Here is a 21049-nt window from a genome sequence, read left to right as displayed (position 1 = left end):
CAGCAGTGTGACTTAGTTTCCGCGGTTGCTGTGTAGGTGTCTGGTTGTGTGTGTGTGTGTGTGTGTGTGTATGCTTGTGGTTGGCTTATGGTGGTGTTTATGCGTACTTGCAGACTGTTTTGCATAGTGTGTGCGTGTGTGTGTGTGTGTGTGTGTGTGTCTGTCTGTGTGTGTGTGTACACACTTGTGTACAGGCTAACGGATGTGTCTATGGGTTTTTGCACTCCGTTTTGCATAGTGTGCGTGCGTGCGTATGCATTTGTGTCACTGTTGTGTGTGAGCAGGCTTATGGCTGTGTCTATGTGGTCTTGCAAACTGTTTTGCATAGTGTGTACATCTGCGTGTGTGTGTGTGTGTGTGTGTGTGTGTGTGTTTGTTTCCCACATGCATGAGCGTGGCGCGAGAGAGTGGTGTGGTGGGGGGGAGTCTGGCTGGGCTGGGGGAGGGGAGCGTGGGGGGGGGGGGGGGTAGCTCCTTGGCTACCCCCGAGGGCCCAGATCGTAGCTTAGCTTCCCATCAGCGGGCTGCATTAGTCACATTAGCACTTCCCCGGCACGTCCATCAGAGAGGCACCCAGCCCTGCCTGTCTCACCCAGGCACACGGAGCCTGCGACGGGTGTGGGGGTGGGACGGAGGGGGCGGTTCAGGCTGTGGAAGCCGTCCAGGCAGAGAGCCCCTCTTAAGGTGCTCAAACCCAGCAGCTTGAAGGGATTGAGAGGCTCCCCTGCAGATGGGTTCCTGAGCAGCGGAGCCAGCCAAGAGAGGGAGAGACCGATGATCGCTCCGCTCCCGTGTCAGCCCGGTCTAGAGGCTTCTTCCAGCAACCTTTCACTGAACTGGAATCAAATGTAAATCCGCTCAGAGGGGAGGCTCACGCTGGGAGTAAGAAGGTTGAAATGTGCGCTGTGGTTTTGCTGCGATCACAACCGGGGCCTTTAAAGAATTATTCACGCTATAAACCACTGAGACTTCTTTGATGTTCACACGGTCACACCAATTGCCATTAGTCTTCTTGGAATCTGAGCAGCACATGGTGGGTTGTGCAGGTAGGAGTGTCGGTAGGAGACCTGGACTGAAATCATCTCGACAGCTACCACAACCCGAGTCAGGCAACACAAGACCGGATATCTGTTGTTGCTGTGTGACATTTCTCCTGTTCTGTCTCAGACACAGTGAACAGTGCAGCACTGAGGCCAAGAAGTTCAACTCAAGCCTCCATTTAACATATTGATAGCCCTGTCATTAAGAAGAGAAAGAAAACTCTGTTGTCGGTCTGAACATGTGTAGTCCAGACAGGGGAGCGCTCTTTAATTGAGCAGTATAACAAGTTTATTTAATCTCAGGATGAAAGAGTTGAAAAGAAAAGAAATGGTCGGGAATGTCTGAGACCACAAATACGGACATCAGCAGATTTTTGTTCCAGGCCGTAACTTTTTAAAAGGAGACCTTGTGTCTGCACCAGGTCCTTGTGAAACAGCACCAATAACCTCAGGTGTAGGTAGGGAGGATCACGTTACTAAACGAAAACCGCTGCCGCTACGGGGGTGGTGCGGGAATTGCTGAAAACGAGGGAAAGTTGCAGACCCTGGTCGCTTTCAGCGTCTTTCCACAGATGTTCCAACCCAACTACCTCTATTAATCTTCCAGGAGAAGGGCTGTGGTTTTGGCTTGCTGGGGGAAAACTGTGTTGAAGGTCCAACTATTCAAACCCTCCCTTACTCCCACCAATGCAACCATGCAGGTGGTACCTGCTGTTCATGGCAGCCTTTGGCAGGAACCATTGTTCTGGGAGTCAGCCCTCTGAGCCTCAAGGTTACCCACAGCCTCTGGTTTAATTACAGCTCTCGGTGCCTCAGAGGACCGGCAGGAAGCACGACCGTGATGATGTCATCTCCTGATAGTCCATCTCCACGTCCACGTTGCAACAACTCTCCGCCGCTGGAAGTTGGTCCTTTGTTGAGGGACGGCGGTGGAAGGTTAATTGCTTTTGTCGCGTGGAGATTCTGTGACATTTCACTGTGGCTGTGGTCCCTTGTGTTCATGATGGGGAGGGGCGGGGGGAGGACTTATGTTGTTTCCATGTTCTCTGGCAAGGGCACGCCAAGGAATAGAAGGGCACTTTGGTTCTCTGTTCTGAGAGTTGTTTGCCTGACATTCGGAGAGAAATGTTTTGAACCTTTTGTTGAATTATCCGGCTACAGCCCAGCTTATGTGAGCAGATTTTTCTAGCATCTTGCTCTGAAAGTGTTGTTGATAAGATGGTGCTGTGTTGTGCTGTAGTTCTTTTTTGAAAGGACGATGGGAGCATCAATGTGAGCAACGGCTGTAAAATATGTAGCTGATTGATTTTCCTTTTATGTTGTTGCGTTTTTGTCTTTCGTTGGTAATTTCAATCGGTTTTAAAAATGGTATCCACCATTTCTACGAGAAAAGTCAGAAATCACGATCCCTAACATATACCGCGTTTGCTTCTTTTACCCAAAGGGCTTTAAGGATCTCCGTTCCACCCCATCCAAGCGCCGAGACCCCAGAACAGCCTATCCCTCTCCATCTGGGCCGCCATCGTCTGTGACAGGCTCCCGTCGTCATGGGGATGAAGAGCGCCCTGCTGGGCCTGGTGGGCGTGGCCCTCCTCCTCCACCTATCCTCGGCCGGCCTGGTCAAGAAGGTGCTCCGCCACCGCCGGGAGGCCCTGGCTCCCCAGTCCCAGGAGAACTTCACGCTGCCCCACCCAGACCAGCCCGTGGTCTTCAACCACGTGTACAACATCAACGTCCCGGCCGCCTCCCTCTGCTCCGTGGACCTGGACCCCCCCACCGGCGGCGGCAGCTCCGAGGGCAAGCACAAGAGGGCGCCGTCCGACGTCCAGAGCACCGAGCAGCTGGAGCAGACAATGGACGGCGACAACCAGATCGTGTTCACGCACCGCATCAACATCCCCAAGCAGGCCTGCGCCTGCAACAACAACAACCTGCCCGACATCAAGGACATCCTGAACCGGCTGGAGATGCTGGAGTCAGAGCTGTCCGGCCTGAGGGAGCAGTGCAGCAGTGGGACGGCCTGCTGCGGAGCGCCAGTCACGGGTAGGAACATCACCCCCTAGAGGAGGCTCCATGATGGGTAGTTAGCGCCCTAGAGGATGCTCCATGGTGGGTAGTAAGGGCCCTAGAGGAGGCTCCATGATGGGTAGTTAGCGCCCTAGAGGATGCTCCATGGTGGGTAGTAAGGGCCCTAGAGGAGGCTCCATGGTGGGTCGTTAGGGCCCTGAAGGAGGCTCCATGATGGGTAGTAAGAACCCTAAAGGAGGCTCCATGGTGGGTAGTAAGGGCCCTAGAGGAGGCTCCATGGTGGGTAGTTAGGGCCCTAGAGGAGGCTCCATGATGGGTAATTGGGGCCCTAGAGGAGGCTCCATGGTGGGTAGTTAGGGCCCCAGAGGAGGCTCCATGATGGGTAGTAAGGGCCCTAGAGGAGGCTCTATGATGGGTAGTAAGGGCCCTAGAGGAGGCTCCATGATGGGTAGTAAGGGCCCTAGAGGAGGCTCTATGATGGGTAGTTAGGGCCCTAGAGGAGGCTCCACGGTGGGTCATTAGGGCCCTAAAGGTGGCTCAATGGTGTGTAGTTAGGGCCCTAGAGGAGGCTCCATGATGGGTAGAACCCTAGAGGTGACCTTATGATGGTCATAAGCTTGAGGTAATGATTTCTGGCTAAGATGCGGTCTGTATGGAGTTTGCATCTCTCTATGTTTGGGTGGGTTTTTCTGCCAGATCTTTTTTATTTGTCACCTTTAAAGACAAGCAGGCTTGGCTTGTTGAAGACCTAAATATTGCTTGCAGTGGTGGATGATGAGGTTGTATGACCCTGTAGTAGACTGTCCTAGTCCAACTTTATCCTAGTTGTTCCAACTTCATGCTGCAATATGCCCCAGTACCCCTGTGATCCAGCCCAGCAGGATTAGCGGGTTGATGAATGTTTGTATCCTTGAGGTGTCCGGGACAAACACTAACCTCTCCGTCTGCCCTCAGGCGAGGTGGCCACCAAGCCCTACTGCAACGGCCGAGGGAACTGGAGCAGCGAGACCTGCGGCTGCGTGTGCGAGGCGGGCTGGAAGGGACCCAACTGCACCGACCCCGAGTGCCCCAACGACTGCCAGGACCAGGGCCGCTGTCTGGACGGCAAGTGCGTGTGCTTCGAGGGCTTCGACGGGGACGACTGCAGCCTGGAGGTGTGCCTGCTGGACTGCGGCGACTACGGCCAGTGCACGGAGGGCTCCTGCCAGTGCGCGGAGGGCTTCATCGGGGAGGACTGCTCCCAGACCAACTGCCTGAACAACTGCCTGGGCCGCGGCCGCTGCGTGGAGGACGAGTGCGTGTGCGACGAGCCCTGGACGGGGTACGACTGCTCCGAGCTCATCTGCCCCAACGACTGCTACGACCGCGGCCGCTGCGAAAACGGCACCTGCTACTGCGACGAGGGCTTCAGCGGGGAAGACTGCGGCGACCTCACCTGTCCCAGCAACTGCAACAACCGCGGCGCGTGCGTGAACGGCCAGTGCCAGTGTCACGTCGGCTACGTCGGCGAGGACTGCTCCAAGCTCACGTGCCCCGACAACTGCAACGCGCGAGGGCACTGCTTCAACGGCAAGTGCATCTGCGACCCGGGCTTCGAGGGCGAGGCCTGCGACATCCTCTCCTGCCCGGACAACTGCAACCACAGGGGCAAGTGCGTGGACGGGCAGTGCGTGTGCGACGCGGGGTACCAGGGCGATGACTGCGGAGACCTGTCCTGCCCCAACAACTGCCTGGACCGCGGCCGCTGCGTCAACGGCCAGTGCGTGTGCGACCGCGGCTTCGCGGGCGACGACTGCAGCGTCAAGACCTGCCCCAAGGACTGCATGGGCCGCGGGGAGTGCGTGGACGGCAAATGCGTGTGCCTGGAGGGCTTCACGGGCCCCGACTGCGGAGAGCTCACCTGCCCCAACAACTGCCTAGACCGCGGGCGGTGCGTCAACGGTCAGTGCGTGTGCAAAGAGGGCTTCGTGGGCGAGGACTGCAGTGAGAAGACGTGCCCCAACAACTGTATGGAGAGAGGCTACTGCGTGGACGGGAACTGCGTCTGCTTCGAGGGCTTCACGGGGGAGGACTGCTCGCTGCTCACGTGCGCGGGGAACTGCCAGGACCAGGGCCAATGCATGAACGGAGTGTGCGTGTGCGACGAGGGATTCGTCGGTGACGACTGCTCCGAAGGTGAGATACACGATGGAAGGGATTCAGATGGAGTCGATAGAGCAGGAGCTGACGGTCGGGCGTGCATCATCGGTACTGAATAACCAACTAACAAGCTTCGCTCATAAGATAAGGAGATACAATCAGGAAGGGATTGATTAACTATCATTCCTTGTTTGCTGGATTTATTTACGCATCAAAGCATGCATCAATAAATATTCCCCATGAGTAAGACGATATTCTCAGATAGATGTTCTAAAGTGCAGCTTATCAACATGTTTTGGAAACAGCATCGTCTGTGGAAATGTATTCATGGTGCAACTGATTCCAAACAACATGATACAATTTCCAGCATAAGAAGTGAGGTTGAAAATCCGAAAGAAAAAAAACATGCAATACTACTGTGTACTAAACGGAAGATTGATCTTCCTATTCGTTATGTCTACTGACAATTCTACCTGGGGAGACCGTAGGACATGGCAGCTTAGCTTCCTCTGAGTGAGCGATTCTTAGATCGACGGTAAACCACATACGCTCTGTGATTTACCACGGGGCCTTGTGCTCAGTGTGAACTAATGATTTGTTCTAAAATGTGTTCTGCAACATTATGGGGGAATGTAGGGGAAAAGTCTCTGTTTGCACACAAATACCCACCTTGGCCCAGAGAGTAGCATCTGGTAGGCCTCGTTATTCCCCAGATCAAAGAGTGTCTCGTTGCACTGGAACATGTTAATAGTGGTCTTAAGTTTTAAAGACCTCTGTGGTCATTCCCATAGTGGGCTGCTGTCACACACTTACGTTGAGGAGTCGTGTTTCATTGTGGCATGTAGTCTCTGTACTGGGCTCTCTTAAGGGAAGGTTCTGTTGGCGTCTGCTGGTAAAAACATCAAACTCAATCTCAAAGTTTCTCAACCCTTTGGAATATTTTCTTTTTTTACAGTTACAAATTATTCATTTGACTACAAATTATTCATTTGTACAATTCATTTGTATAAGTACAAATTATTCATTTGATTGATTTTCAAGATGCCAAAAGACACTTTACTATGCGATGTAAAAAAAAATACAAACTTAGAAGTCCCTATCACCCTTCAAGTGACGTGCGACCCTAACCTCCCCATCTCCTCATGCTCCTCCCCCAGTCTCACCCCCCAAGGACCTGACGGTGGTGCCTGTGAACCCCGAGACGGTGGACCTGTCCTGGGTCAACGAGATGGTGGTGACGGAGTACCTGGTCACCTACACGCCCACCGCCATGGGGGGTCTAGAGATGGACCTGCGCGTCCCCGGGGACCAGAAGATGGCCACCATCAAGGAGCTGGAGCCCGGCGTAGAGTACCTGATCAGCGTCTACGCCATCCTGAAGAACAAGAAGAGCGTCCCCGTCAGCGCCCGCGTGTCCACACGTAGGTCCACCGCCTCCTCCTTATGAAGGCTGAATATCATGCTGATAGGTGTTCCTCCATACCTCCTATGTCCACCGCCTCATCCTTATGAAGGCTGAAGGTCATGTTGTTATCCGTACCTCCCTACCTGCTATGTGCACCTCCTCTGCCTTATGAAGGCTGAATGTCATGTGGATATGTGTTCCTCCGTACCAAACCCACTGGTTAATTTCACATTCATAGTGTGCGATGTCAAAGACAGAATATCAAATGGTTATTCGGTGCCTTCACATTTTCCCGACAAGACTAGGGCCAGCTATGTAGCGGAAAAGAAGCATCGAGAGAACAACTGTTCAACTCTTGGATTGCTTATAGTTTACAACTAGTAGAGAATGCATGCTGCAACATTCGCCGAATGTATGAAATGTGTTGGATGCAGAACCTGCATCCAAGATCAACGATGTCTGGTCACCGGTGTACTCTGGAGAACACGTTGCGTCAGGACAAAGCTCACGTGAACCCCTGACCTCCTCAGATCTGCCCGAGCCCGAGGGCCTGAAGTTCAAGTCGGTGCGGGAGACCTCGGTGCAGGTGCAGTGGGACCCTCTGGACATCCCCTTCGACGGCTGGAACCTCATCTTCAGGAACACCGTGAGTCCGGGGCCTCTATCTCCACCGCCGCGCCGTTACGTCATTAGCATGGATCCCGTGTAGCACAGAAGCCAGTGGAAACTCAAAAAGCCCACCGCAGCCTGTCATTATCTGTGTTTGCCTTTGGAAACCCTATATGTCCCGCCGAGCGTGCAGCTCCGATTTGAAACTCAATAATTGCCTAATGCGTGTGCATGTGAACCGAAGTAGCTGTCGTGTGGAAAACAGCTTAGCCGTACCCCGGGCGCAGTCAGCAGTTGCACGTATCAAAGCTTTCTGGGCCGACAGCTCGACAGCTCGACGGCCCGACCGGTAATTGCCGTGTTTGTTGAAGGTTTTGTTTTCTTTCTGAAATGCGTCTACAAAATATTATTTTATGTTTAAAGTGCCGAGACGCCACGGTCTGTCAGGCATAACAAGAGAGTCTGGGAGTCTTTCGACAGGGGAGGGGGGGCCCTTGAGTGGACCCCCAGACCTCTCCCTGCAGCCCTGCAGCAGAAGGCGCTGTGTGATGTGGCGTGACACCTGCTGGTGTCTGTACCGAGGGTGGGAGATGCAGACTCGCACAACGACCGACGCTTGAAGGTGGTTTGAGCTTTTGAGTTGTGTGTGGTTTCTGCTGGCAGAAAGAGGAGAACGGCGAGATCCTGAACAGCCTGGGCCAGCCTGAGACCACCTTCGAGCAGTCGGGCCTGGGGCCGGGCCAGGAGTACGAGGTCAAGCTGGAGGTGGTGAAGAACAAGAACCGCGGACCGCCCGCCTCCAAGAACGTGGTCACCCGTGAGTCTACCCCCCGGATTCATTAATGCCTTAGAAGCTGCTTTAGGGTCACCTCAACTCATTCACTTCTGACAGGGGGAACTATTGCTAAAACGTACATGCACATGCGACTAAGCATTGCTTTGATCGTTATTCTCAACATAAAAGGAATCTACACTCACACTAAGACCTACGTATTCACACACAAACACACACACACACACACACACACACACACACACACACACACACACACACACACACACACACACACACACACACACACACACCAACACACACACTCACACACACACACACACACACACACACACACACACACACACACACACACACACACACACACACACACACACACACACACACACACACACACACACACACACTTTTCCAATTGCTTTTCAATGGGGGGCTTTGAAACAAGTATGCAGACATGTAAAAATGTGCAGGTAATGAATGATAATGATTGATTGATTGATTTCTACAAACTACTTTGATTGTTATGCAACCACACAAAGATGCAAAAATAGGATTGAAGATAACGATAACTTATCTAACAGCCTGAATATGAAAACCATATTATTGTATTTCAGTGATCTGTGTAGATGTTGTCGTAGAGACAGCAAATTAGCACACCAACCAGCCAAACACACACTGTGAGTTCATCCAAATCAACAATGTTTATTGCATACAAAGCACTGCATCAAGCTGCTGTTATCTGACACGAGGATCATTAATGGGATTCACCTTAAATGACCAATCCATGGAATGCAATTGAAAGGTTCAGAATTCAATAAGCATTAGACAGAAGACCCTGCTTTTACCCTGCTTTTCAGGCAGGACTCCGTTTATGCACAATTACTAAAAAAACGCAAACCTTGTCGTTTCCACTACTAATCCCTGCGTAGTTTACGAGGGGGGGGAATAATCCTTAAAGCTCTCTCTTTAGGCGCTCAGGCAGGAGACAGGGTTTCCCGAAATACAGGTTCTCGAAGGGCTAAATCAGCGCCGCCGACTCTCCCCGCTAAACGAGAAACAAGGTTGTCAACTTGAAACCTCGGGCTGCGTTCCACATTCATCGATGGCTTATCCCCGCCGCAAGTCTATTAAAACCCCAGCTGCCAAGCCTGAATGATCTGCTCATTAAGTTTCACGGCAGAGATGTGATTTAGCGGCGAGAAGCAGAGAGGCCGTATAGATTTCACTCTCTTATTGTGGGGATTTGTGGAGAATTCAGTCTCCGTCTGTCCGTCAGTGTGAAGCCCTAATGGTTTGTAACAGAGGAACGTAGGATTTTAGGATCGATCAGGGGTGACGTTTATACACCTCACCTGGCGGGGGCCACAGCCTGCGTTTGTTGGCTCCGAGGGCCCCGGAGAGACCTGTTAACGCGGCGCTCGGGACCACAGGCCGAACGCAAGGGCTGCTTATTCGGTGGAATAATAAATTCTCTGGTTTGTATTCAAATAGTTAGTGTTGCTCTGGACCTCGGGGAGTTAAGGCAAATGAAAATAAAGCCATTTCAATATGTGGAGAAACATTTGTGCTATTCAGCACCCCCTCCTCCTCCTCCTCCAATCACCTCGCGGCATTGATTCCAGCGCGGCCCTTGGCGTTCGGTTGTGCAGGAGTGGTCTGCCGTTTGCCAGAACAAGCAGTCGTGTGCGTGGAAATGTCATTAAGCCGTCGTAAAGCCTTATCACCGTCCCCACGGGGGGGGCTGCTCATGAACGGTCCTATTTATACGTTGAAGTAAGCACGCTGCCCGGATCAGGGCCGATATGAACTGTTGAGAACGTCTGACACATGAGCAGCTTGAGTCGCACACAAAGGCAGAGACGCAGACACGAAGACGCACGTATGCAAACACACACACAGACTCACGTATGCACATGCATCAAAGCATTTCTTTGTTTGTTCGCAACACAATAAATCCACACTCACACTAAGGCCTACGTATTCACACACACACACACACACACACACACACACACACACACACACACACACACACACACACACACACACACACACACACACACACACACACACACACACACACACACACACAGACGCACACACACACACACACACACACACACACACACACACACACACACACACACACACACACACACAGACGCATACACACACAGACAAAACACACACACACACACACACATACACATACTTATACACACATACACACACAGACACAAACACATACACACACCCATAGAGCGTAACGTCAGTGGCGGCTGGATTATAAGGTTGTTTTTCTCAGGGTCTCTCCGCCTCTCTAAATATCTGCCCTTACAGCTCGGTGCGTCACAAGGAGCTCCCACTGAGCGACTAATGGTGTGAAGTAGGACCTGCCCTCCTCCACCTCGCCCCCATCACTCCTCCATCGTTTCTCCAGTTATTAGCTCAGCCTTTCCCTCCCCCTCAACCCTTCTCCTTCCCCACCTATCCTCCATCTCCGTCACCACATTCTCCCCCCCTCCACCTCCCCTGTGTTCTCCACCTCCCCCCGTCTTCTCCACCTCTTTCTCCATCCCCCTTCCCCACCTCCTCTTCTCTCCCCCTCTCCCTCCCTTCCTCACCACCCTGTCCCTCTCCATGCCCACCACCTCCACCCTGTCTCCCTCCCCATGCGGGCCTCGCCATCAGCCAGCGAGTCCCAGTCTCCTGGAAGGGGCCCCCACTCCCAGGAGAACAGTGTCTACATGCTAGAACGCGGCCTCCCCCTCCCTCTGGGACAGAGCTGAACCCTCGACGCTGTGTCCGTTTTATCAGCCCCGCTGCAGAGAGCGGAGACTCCACTCACGGTGTTGTTGTTGTTGTTGTTGTTGTGAGACGAATCGGTTTCCACCGCCCGGGGAGTCGCCTGCCCTTCACGGTCCTGGTGGTTGGAATTGGGAAAGAGTTCTGCTTACCTGTGTGAGCAGCTTGTTCCCAAACCTCAACCGCAGAATAGGTGGTATAGAATAAGTCACTTCCTGTAGGGCTGGAGCCCCCAAAATGATATTCTTAGATGTCGTTGAGGCCCTGTTTCATATAAAAGAGGTCTCCAGCTCACTCCCAAGTGTCCTTGAACCTCCCATCCAGTAAGGCTAGAGAATCCAAAATGATAACTTAAGCAGCCCATAATGCTCTGGCTTATATTAAAGAGACCGGACAGCTCTATCTGACTCCCAAATCATTGTGGGCCCCCGTGTATGATGTTATTGCGTCTTCGACTTGCAAAATAAAATTTTCCATTTTATTTTGTCTACTCTGTATCTATATTAACTTCAACGGCCTCCAGGGATCGACGCCCCCGGCCTGGTGAGCGTGCGCGACGTGACGGACACCACGGCCCTGGTGACGTGGTTCGAGCCCGTGGCCCAGGTGGACGGCGTGCGCAGTGTCCTACGGGCCCAGCGCCGACGCCGCCGACCGGCAGGTGGTGGAGCTGGCGTCCTCCGAGACCCAGCACCACCTGGGAGGGCTGCGCCCCGACACCCAGTACCAGGTGGCGCTCGCCGCCAAGAAGGGAGACGTGCTGAGCGTGCCCGTCTACGAGACCTTCCTCACAGGTGAGACCCTGATGATGATGATGATGACGATGATGATGGTGGAGGTGGTGGAGGTGAAGGAGGGGGTGAATAGAACTTAGCACTTTATTTACCCAAGAGGGTGAGATGCAGGATATGGTGATGATGGTGCCACCATAGGCAGATGTTTTCAATCATATTCTTTGCACATTTTGATAGGACTTCATAGGACTATTATGAGATCATTTTACATTTCACGGTACAAAAATGAAACCGATTGACCCTGAAGAGCCGTTGTAATTCACTTTAGAGACGGGTAACTTTACAGTACGTCCTGCATCAGCTACAGTCTGTGCCTCGGGTGTGATGGACTGAAAATGTGGTTGGTGACCACGGTGATTGGATCTCACAGTGACTGAACTCACTCTGACTGACTGAACTATACTGCCGTCATCTGCTAGTTCCCGTAGAAAAGCGGTCATAAAACAGCCCTCCACACACCTGCCGCCTTGCTCTGGTATGCTGAAGGTTTATTTTCTGCTCGGGAGCCTTTCTCCTCCTTTAATTACAGAGGGTTACAGTCACAGAGTGTCTTCCACTTCCCTGGGGTTTAGACGGGAGCTGGCTGATCCCAGCGCGACTGTGGATGTAATTAAGTAAATAAAAATGACTGGGTTCCCGAGCCTCGCTTCGTGGCAGGGCGACAGGTGTCCTCCGCTCCCCTGTTCTTTGTAATGTCTTCAGGAGACGATGGGAGGAGGAGGAGGAGGAGGGGAAGGCCTCTGTGGTTAACTGTCTATTCTTACACTTTGTGCTTTCAGACCTGCACAACACTCTTCTCTGCATTTACGTTTTTGGGCGTTTAGCAGACGCTTTTATCCGAAGCGACTTACAATTGGTACATGTGTCAGAAGAAAGAGAAACAACAATATATCCTTATCGTTAAACTAAGGATGCTCAAAGAACCAAGGGCCAAGCACTAACAATCACTAGGTTAACCCCTTCCCCGTAGACAACAAAGAACGCTGGGGTAAGATACTCTGGGCGTCTTGGTGGCTCAGCCTGCTAGTGGGCTCACCAGGTGGGCAGTCCCCCCCCCAGGGAGAGACCCAGGCTTCATTCCGATCCACGGTCCAATGCTACACGTTGTTCCTTCTCGATCTTAAACCCACTTCCCTGTCTGGCTTCTCGGCCCCGCTCTATGAGGCGTGAAAAGCCCATTAAAAAATGTATGTGAAAAATAGACCTGACGCAACGTCAGCGTTTTCTCAGCTGTGTTGAGGAGAAGCGATTCCTCTATTAACGTCAACAGAGAGGCGTGGCTGTAGGGTCGATGTGGGTGAAGGGAGAGCTATGGGCTGGTGGTGATTCTCTAAGGGTGGTCTGTGACATCGCTGGGGGTCCGGACCACACACTCTTTATGGGGTACTGTTTGTTTATGAGGGACGACCCCATGCTGATCTGCATGTGTGTGTATGTGCGTGTATGTTTGTGTATGTGTGTGTGTGTGTGTGTGTGTGTGTGTGGGGGGGGTAGCTGTGAGAATGTGTCCCATGGCTCCACCCCTGTCCAAGATAAAGAAGCAAATAGGCTTCAATGCTCAACGGCGAATGCTCTTCAACCGTCCCCACTCACCTGGGAATGACGACCCTTTTACCATTTGATTGTTTTCTGCCATCGTTCAATTGAACCATAGACATTCGATTCTCTCGATTGATTGACAATTCTGAATGTAATATTCCGTTTGCCTACTTCACGCGGCCTCATCGTGATGCAGAGCGACCATGTATGGTGTTCCTGCTGTCTCTGACCCCCTCTGTGCCCCCGAGACCTGGACCCAGAGAGACCATGCCTGGTGTCTCTGGACCCCTCGGTGTGTGACCCCCTAGACTGGTGTCTCTGACCCCCTCTGTGCCCCCCTAGACCTGGACCCAGAGAGACCATGCCTGGTGTCTCTGGACCCCTCGGTGTGTGACCCCCTAGACTGGTGTCTCTGACCCCCTCTGTGCCCCCCTAGACCTGGACGCGCCCAGGGACCTTCAGACCCTGGAGGTGACGGACGAGAGCCTCACGTTGGAGTGGAGGAACAGCGCCGCCCCAGTGGACAACTACCGCATCAAGTACGGCACGCTGTCAGGGGGCGAGCACGGAGAGCTGCTGTTCCCCCCCGGCGCCGGAGCCAACACCCGGGCCAAGATCACAGGTAACACACGCACGCACACACACACACACGCACTCACACACGCACGCACATACACACTATCAGATACACACTCACACACTCACTCACTCACTCACTCACTCACTCAAACACTCACTCACTCACTCACTCACTCACTCACTCACTCACTCACTCACTCACTCACTCACTCACTCACTCACTCACTCACTCACTCACTCACTCACTCACACACTCACTCACTCACATTATCATACACACACACACACACACACACACACACACACACACACACACACACACACACACACACACACACACACACACACACACACACACAAACACACACACACACACACACACACACACACACACACACACACGCACACACACACACACACACACACATGCATGCACGCACGCATGCACATGCACACTATCAGACACACACACACACACACACACACACACACACACACATACACACACACACACACGCACGCACACACACGCACACACATACACACAAAGACACACACAGATAAAAACACACACACTGATAAAAACACACATGCACCTACACACTTTGGCCAGAATAACAGGTAATACACACAGACAAAGTTAATTTTCTTACTGCCCCACAAAAGTATAAAAATAGTTTCACTAATGATACACTTTTTTCACCGATATCTGGGTCATGTGAGAGAACCAGGTTGTATTTCCTCGCTCTCCTTATGAGTCCAGTTCGGTGAGTTTTCTGGATAGAGAGCCAGCCTTGTGTGAAGCCAATTCATCCACAACAAGACTCCGAACATCCCAACAACAAAAAGAGACACGCTGCCTTTGTGAAAACCTCCTTCTTTGTCCCTGGATGGGCCGTCCCAACATGGAAATAAAGAACTATGTCATCCACAACCGCCTCCCCCACCACCTCCCCCTCCCCCTCCCTCCCTTCATCCACCGCCTCCCCCACCGCATCCTCAAACCCCCACCCCATCACCATCTCCTCCTCTCCCTCCCTCATTACATCACCCCCCCCCACCACCACCTCCTCCCCCGTTCCTCACTACATCCACCCCCACCACCACCACCACCTCCTCCCCCTCCCTCACTACATCCACCCCCCCCACCACCACCTCCTCCCCCGTTCCTCACTACACCACCCCCCCCACCACCACCACCTCCTCCCCCGTTCCTCACTACATCCACCCCCACCACCACCACCTCCTCCCCCGTTCCTCACTACATCCACCCCCACCACCACCACCTCCTCCCCCGTTCCTCACTACATCCACCCCCACCCAGCACTAGCACCTCCCCCACCTCACCCCCCCCCCCCCCCCAGCAGGCCTCTTACATAGTTATTATCTGTAATTGCCTTCACGCTTCTAGCTTTTATTGATAATAGGCTCCCTGGGTGTTTTGGGTGTAATTTCATGCTACAGGACTCTGCACATTGACCTCCAGGGGGATGCGATGAAGGAATTAGGAGGCGATCGGACCGTGGCAGGGCGAGTCCCCCCCCAGCCGCCCCCGAAACCCCCCGGGCCCGGCCCGTATCATACAGGGGTCGTCGTTTAGAGTCAGACTGGAGGGTCCTTCAGATCCATCAATGCAAATACACGTCCCGCGGAACGCCATTAGCTCCTAGCGGCCGGCCGGCCCCACAAAGGGAAGAGGGGAGCCCTCTGTTGAGGTGTCTGGTTCTCACGTCGGAGAGGGGAGGGCTGCAGGGACCCTCGCCTGGGAACAACACAGAGTTTAAACTCTTGTTATGTTGAACTGCGGACTGAATGACGGCAATCGAGCGCTTTTCACGATACTCAAAGTCCTTTTAGAAAGAGAAACAACAACCATAGGAGGGTCAAATTAGGATTACATTTCCATTTTACATTCAGGGCATTTAGCAGCCGCTTTTATCCAAAGCGTCTTACAATAGGTACATTTGCCAGAAGAAAGAGACGCTGTCTGTACAGTAAAGATGTTCATAGAACCGAGTGCCAAGCACTAACAATCAATCACTTGGTTAACCCATTCCCCGTACACAACAAAGGTAGCTAGGATAAGATGCTACAAAAGTATGATGACCAACAACTGATGCTGATGAAGCATAATAAAAAAGTTTTAAAAAGAATAAAAATGAAGTGATTCATATGCTTTTTAAATGTTTTCATTATACTTAGACTTTATTTTTTAGGTTAAAGGATTTTGCCAGCCATTGCAAAAAGGTTTGGGTGCTGTTCTGAACAGAGAGGTTCTGGGTTCAGGGGGCTTTGCGGCCAGGAGTTCAGTTCAAGACATTTTCCCCAAACTAAGCCCAGGCTGTGCTCGTCCCTCCAGGCCTGAGACCGGGCACCGAGTACGGCATGGGGGTCACCGCCGTGAAGGAGGAGCGCGAGAGCTCGCCCACCACCACCAACGCCGTCACAGGTGAGTCCTCCCAAGCTCCCCTTGGTGATGGGCGGCATGTGGCTCAGGAGGGAGAGCAGGTCGGCTGGTAACCGGGAGGTTGCTAGTTCGATCCCCGGCTCCTCCTAGCTGAGTGTCGAGGTGTCTCCCTGAGCGAGGCGCCTCACCCTGACTGCTCCTGACCGCCATCGGTGTGTGAATGTCTGCGTGAATGGGTGAATGTTAGGCAATGTTGTAAAGCAATTTGAGTGGCCACTCGTTAGGAAAGCGCCGTATAAATGCAGTCCATTACCTTTACACTATTGACTCAACCCTCCACCCCTCCCCCCTCCACCCCTCCTCCCCCCTCCGTCAGCCCTGGACGCCCCCAGGGACCTGCGCGTGGTGGGGGTGACGGAGACCACCATGTCCCTGGAGTGGAGGCGGCCCATGGCCAAGCTGGACGCCTACAGGCTGGTGTGTGTGTCCCCCGACGGCCACAAGGCGGAGGTGACGGTGCCTGGCAGCGCCGACACCCACACCCTGAGGGGCCTGAGCCCCGGGACGCTGTACACCATCAGCATCGCCGCCGAGAGGGGCCGGCGCACCAGCACGCCCACCACCGTCTCCGCCCCCACAGGTCAGTGCCCCGCCCCCCTGACTCCGCCCCCACAGGTCAGGGCTCCTCCCCCCTGGCTTCACCGCCACAGTTCAGGGCTCCTCCCCTCCCCCACAACAGTCTCCGCCCCCACAGGTCAGGGCTCCACCCCTCTCCCACAACAGTCTCCGCCCCCACAGGTCAGGGCTCCAGCCCTCTCCCACAACAGTCTCCGCCCCCACAGGTCATTGCTCCTCCCCCCCACAAAAGTCTCCGCCCCCACAGGTCAGGGCTCCACCCCTCCCCCACAACAGTCTCTGCCCCCACAGGTCATGGCTCCTCCCTCCCACAACAGTCTCCGCCCCCACAGGTCAGGGCTCCTCCCCTCCCCCCCACAGTCTCCGCCCCCACAGGTCAGGGCTCCAACCTTCCCCCCCACCACCAGCTCCGCCCCTCCCCACCCCTGGTCTGCTATAGGTGAATCCCTCTCCAGGTTGAACACATGCTATCGCATGCATCACCTCTGATTGGCTGTCAGGGTTACCCTGGTCACCTGCTGATGAAGCGTTGATGCGACTCACCTGTCCTCCGCTTAGTGGAGCCCCACTGAAGGGGGGGGGCCGGCAGCCCTCCCTGCAGCCCCAGAATGAACACAGCCTGAAGGCCTTTATGAAGGCGGGGCCGGGGGTTTGGGGACTCGAAGCCTCGAGGTTATCCAAGTCTATCGCCATAGCAGCATTCACAGAAGGGAGATTGTACTGAACGACTGCTGCCTAGCTTCAAGCAGTTCCTACCTAAATGAAGGTTTGATGCATACAATAGCATGCCATTCAATAGAGAAGAACCGCAAGCAGCAGTCGCTATTGGCAACGGTGCACAAGTGAATAGAAAATAAGGGTCAAAATGTAAGACATCACACCAAATAAATATAGGCTTATATTACGACTAACGGACATTTAGTCTTTAGTGTTATTAGTTATGAGTTAGGGTTTTAGGTTTCCGTGTCTGAGCGTATATTTAGCTGGGTAATTTTGGGTATTGGCAGACTGTTTTCTGTTGGAATCCGATTTGCAACAGGATGGTTTTGGAGAAAGTCCTGTCATGCTCGATGCATTTTCACTCCAATAAATACTTGATTCACAACAGAAGGACCGAATCAGCCCCTAATCCTGACTGTATTTCGTCCTACTCCATAGCCCAGTGTTTGGTGTTGCTGTGCGAGGGCAGTAAGTGCCTTCTTTATTAACCACAGGTTTTCTTCTGCTTGATTAGACTGGCAGCAGAGGGCCAAACCAGGGAATGAAGCAAACTCATTGTTAGTGTGTCTCTCACTGAGTCTCTCTGTCTCTTGCCCTTACCCCCTCAAGACCCCATGCACTGGATGGATTTGTTTTACCCCCCTTCTCCATGAAACACCATTGAGATGATGGGGACATTTCTCTGACTGTGGTCGGAGTGAGTCCAAACCAAACATCTCAGAGGAAAACGTTGGAGTTATGTAACGCAGCCATTAACCGCACGGCCGGGGGCAGAAACCATTTCTGCACGAAGGAGAAGCAGTTTTTTTGCCATCGTTTTGCCGGTTTGAATAACGGTCTTTTGTTGCTTTTTGCATTTTGACACAAAGGCACAAAAAGGCTTTCTGTGTGTACGTGGGGTGTGTGTGCATTTGTGTATGTGTGTGTGCTTGTGTATGTGAGTGTGTGTGTGTGTGTTTGTGTTGGCACTCAAAGGACTCAATACACACAGGTGTGTTTGTGCGATGGCTCTGTGTGACGATGTGGCGTGTGTGTGTGTGTGTGTTTGTGTGTTTGCATGTGTGTGTGTGTGTGTGTGTGTGTGTGTGCATTGGTGTCAACGAGAGAGAGAGAGAGAGAGAGAGAGAGAGAGAGAGAGAGAGAGAGAGAGAGAGAGAGGAGAGAGAGAGAGAGAGAGAGAGAGAGAGAGGAGAGGGGGAGAGAGGGAGAGAGGGAGAGAGAGAGAGAGAGAGAGAGAGAGAGAGAGAGAGAGAGAGAGAGAGGGAGAAAGGGAGAGAGAGAAGGAGAGAGACAGACAGACAGACAGAGAGAGAGAGAGAGAGAGAGCGTTATTGAGAGCTCACAAGGAAAAAGAGAGGGAGAGAAACAGAGATAGAGAGCATGCTTTGGAGAGAGAGAGAGAGAGAGGGAGCGGTAGAGAAAGCACCAACTTGGCTAGAAAGGTGATTGTGTGTGTGTGTGTGTGTGTGTGTGTGTGTGTGTGTGTGTGTGTGTCTGTCTGTCTGTCTGTCTGTCTGTCTGTCTGTCTGTCTGTCTGTCTGTCTGTCTGTCTGTCTGTCTGTCTGTCTGTCTGTCTGTCTGTCTGTCTGTCTGTCTGTCTGTCTGTCTGTCTGTCTGTCTGTCTGTCTGTCTGTCTGTCTGTCTGTCTGTCTGTCTGTCTGTCTGTCTGTCTGTCTGTCTGTCTGTCTGTCTGTCTGTCTGTCTGTCTGTCTGTCTGTCTGTCTGTCTGTCTGTCTGTCTGTCTGTCTGTCTGTCTGTCTGTCTGTCTGTCTGTCTGTCTGTCTGTCTGTCTGTCTGTCTGTCTGTCTGTCTGTCTGTCTGTCTGTCTGTCTGTCTGTCTGTCTGTCTGTCTGTCTGTCTGTCTGTCTGTCTGTCTGTCTGTCTGTCTGTCTGTGTGTGTGTGTGTGTGTGTGTGTGTGTGTGTGTGTGTGTGTGTGTGTGTGTGTGTGTGTGTGTGTGTGTGTGTGTGTGTGTGTGTGTGTGTGTGTGTGTGTGTGTGTGTGTGTGTGTGCGTGCGTGTGTGTGTGTGCTGTACACAGCGCTCATTGATGTGCTAATTGCTCGGGGTGATCCGTCCTTTGTGTGATTTGACCGTGATGAACTGTTGGGCCCCTGGAGATAAAGGGCTCCATGCTGGGGGCCGTGGGGAAACATTGTCTCCGGAATCACCGGCTCCCCTTAATCCACGGCCACGCCCGTTTATCATCATAGACACACGCACACACACACACACACACACACGTACACGCACATGCACTGCAAACACAAGCACACCACACATACACACACGCAGCGGAAACACGCAGGTTTATTCAGGGGTGGATGAGGTAAGATGGGATGGAGGGGGGGGGGGGGGGGGGGGGGGGGGGGGGGTGAGACATGGGTCCGGGGAGAGATGGGGGGGGGGGGGGGTGTGGGGAGATGGTTCGGGGGGACTCTGGTCCTCTCGTCCTGGCTGATAGTCACGGGCTGTGATAGGATAACAAGGACAGAACTGGTCCAAGCTGTCTCTGAGAACTCCTCGAATGGGGAATCAAACCTCCCTCTGCCATCGCTTCTCTTCACTCACATGGTTGTTCTTCAGCCATATGAAGGAATCTGAAGCAGATGAGATTAATAACCATGTAGGAGGGTCAGTCCATTCAGGGGGCCGGTGGTTTGGCGGAAGAGGGTCTTCCATTCCAGAGACAGGCTTGGTGCCTGAAGAAGAGTCAAGATGTTTTGAATGATGGTCGCTGGCGAACCACCAATGACCAACGCAGATCTCCATTGTTGAGCTGTCACCACCCGCCACACAAGCCAAGCCAAACATCGGGAACCCTCAACACTGAGCACTGCTCGATCAGCACTGAATTGATTGATTTGATATGATTCAAATGAGGCAGTAAGCAACAACAGGTTGCGTGTTTGTGAGACGCGGTACGGTTTTGAGTGGCGCCAGTAGTGGGTGACTTGACATGGCTTGTGAGGACAAACACTAACAGGAGAGGAGTATGAAGCGAGGATGGAGCTGCATGTGGCAGCATGTGTTTGGGTCCACCGTTCGCTGGGCAGAGCATGGGGCTCAGCGACGGCTTCTAATCTTACCACTCAATCAACGGGAGAACACACCGGCTGCTTCCTCCGTGGATTAAAGGGACAAGATTTCTCCTCTCAGAGACTCGGGTGGTGCTGTAAACACATGGTCTAAACGCTGCTTTACTGCAGATCACTGAGTCTCCGATCGCCGGAGGCCAAAAGCTGTTTCTTGTGGCCGATTATTATTACAGGCTATTTAGTCATCTTAGAGTCGTTTATTTTTTCCAAAAAGATGTACGGTGAGTTCAGCTACGTGTCGTTGAGGAACACGTAGCTGAACTCACAGTAGCCACTCAAAGCGCTGTACAATATTCACCCATGCACACATTCACACACCGACGGCGGTGTCAACCATGCAAGGCAACAGCCAGCTCATCAGGAGCAGTTAGGGTGAGGTGTCTTGTCTTGCTCAAAGACACCTCGATACTCGGAGGAGCCGGGAGAATCATTCTAGCAACCTTCTGGTTAACCCGCTCT

General features: G+C 52.9%; 1 protein-coding gene across 1 annotated transcript in view; it reads left to right on the top strand.

Moving 5' to 3' along the window:
* The first annotated feature begins 2460 nt into the window (after positions 1–2460).
* Positions 2461–21049, top strand: part of LOC130392100 (tenascin-like) — a 34546-nt gene continuing 15957 nt past the window's right edge. Inside the window, 10 exon segments of the mRNA XM_056602534.1 lie at positions 2461–3083; positions 4023–5243; positions 6365–6628; positions 7143–7258; positions 7885–8038; positions 11343–11437; positions 11439–11613; positions 13589–13774; positions 16091–16180; positions 16515–16778. Of these exon segments, the coding sequence (XP_056458509.1) occupies positions 2588–3083; positions 4023–5243; positions 6365–6628; positions 7143–7258; positions 7885–8038; positions 11343–11437; positions 11439–11613; positions 13589–13774; positions 16091–16180; positions 16515–16778 (3061 nt within the window). The 5' untranslated portion in view covers positions 2461–2587.

Source organism: Gadus chalcogrammus, chromosome 11 (assembly GCF_026213295.1).
Source record: "Gadus chalcogrammus isolate NIFS_2021 chromosome 11, NIFS_Gcha_1.0, whole genome shotgun sequence".
In the NCBI taxonomy this organism is placed as follows: domain Eukaryota; kingdom Metazoa; phylum Chordata; class Actinopteri; order Gadiformes; family Gadidae; genus Gadus; species Gadus chalcogrammus.
This window is presented reverse-complemented; position numbering and strand designations above follow the sequence as displayed.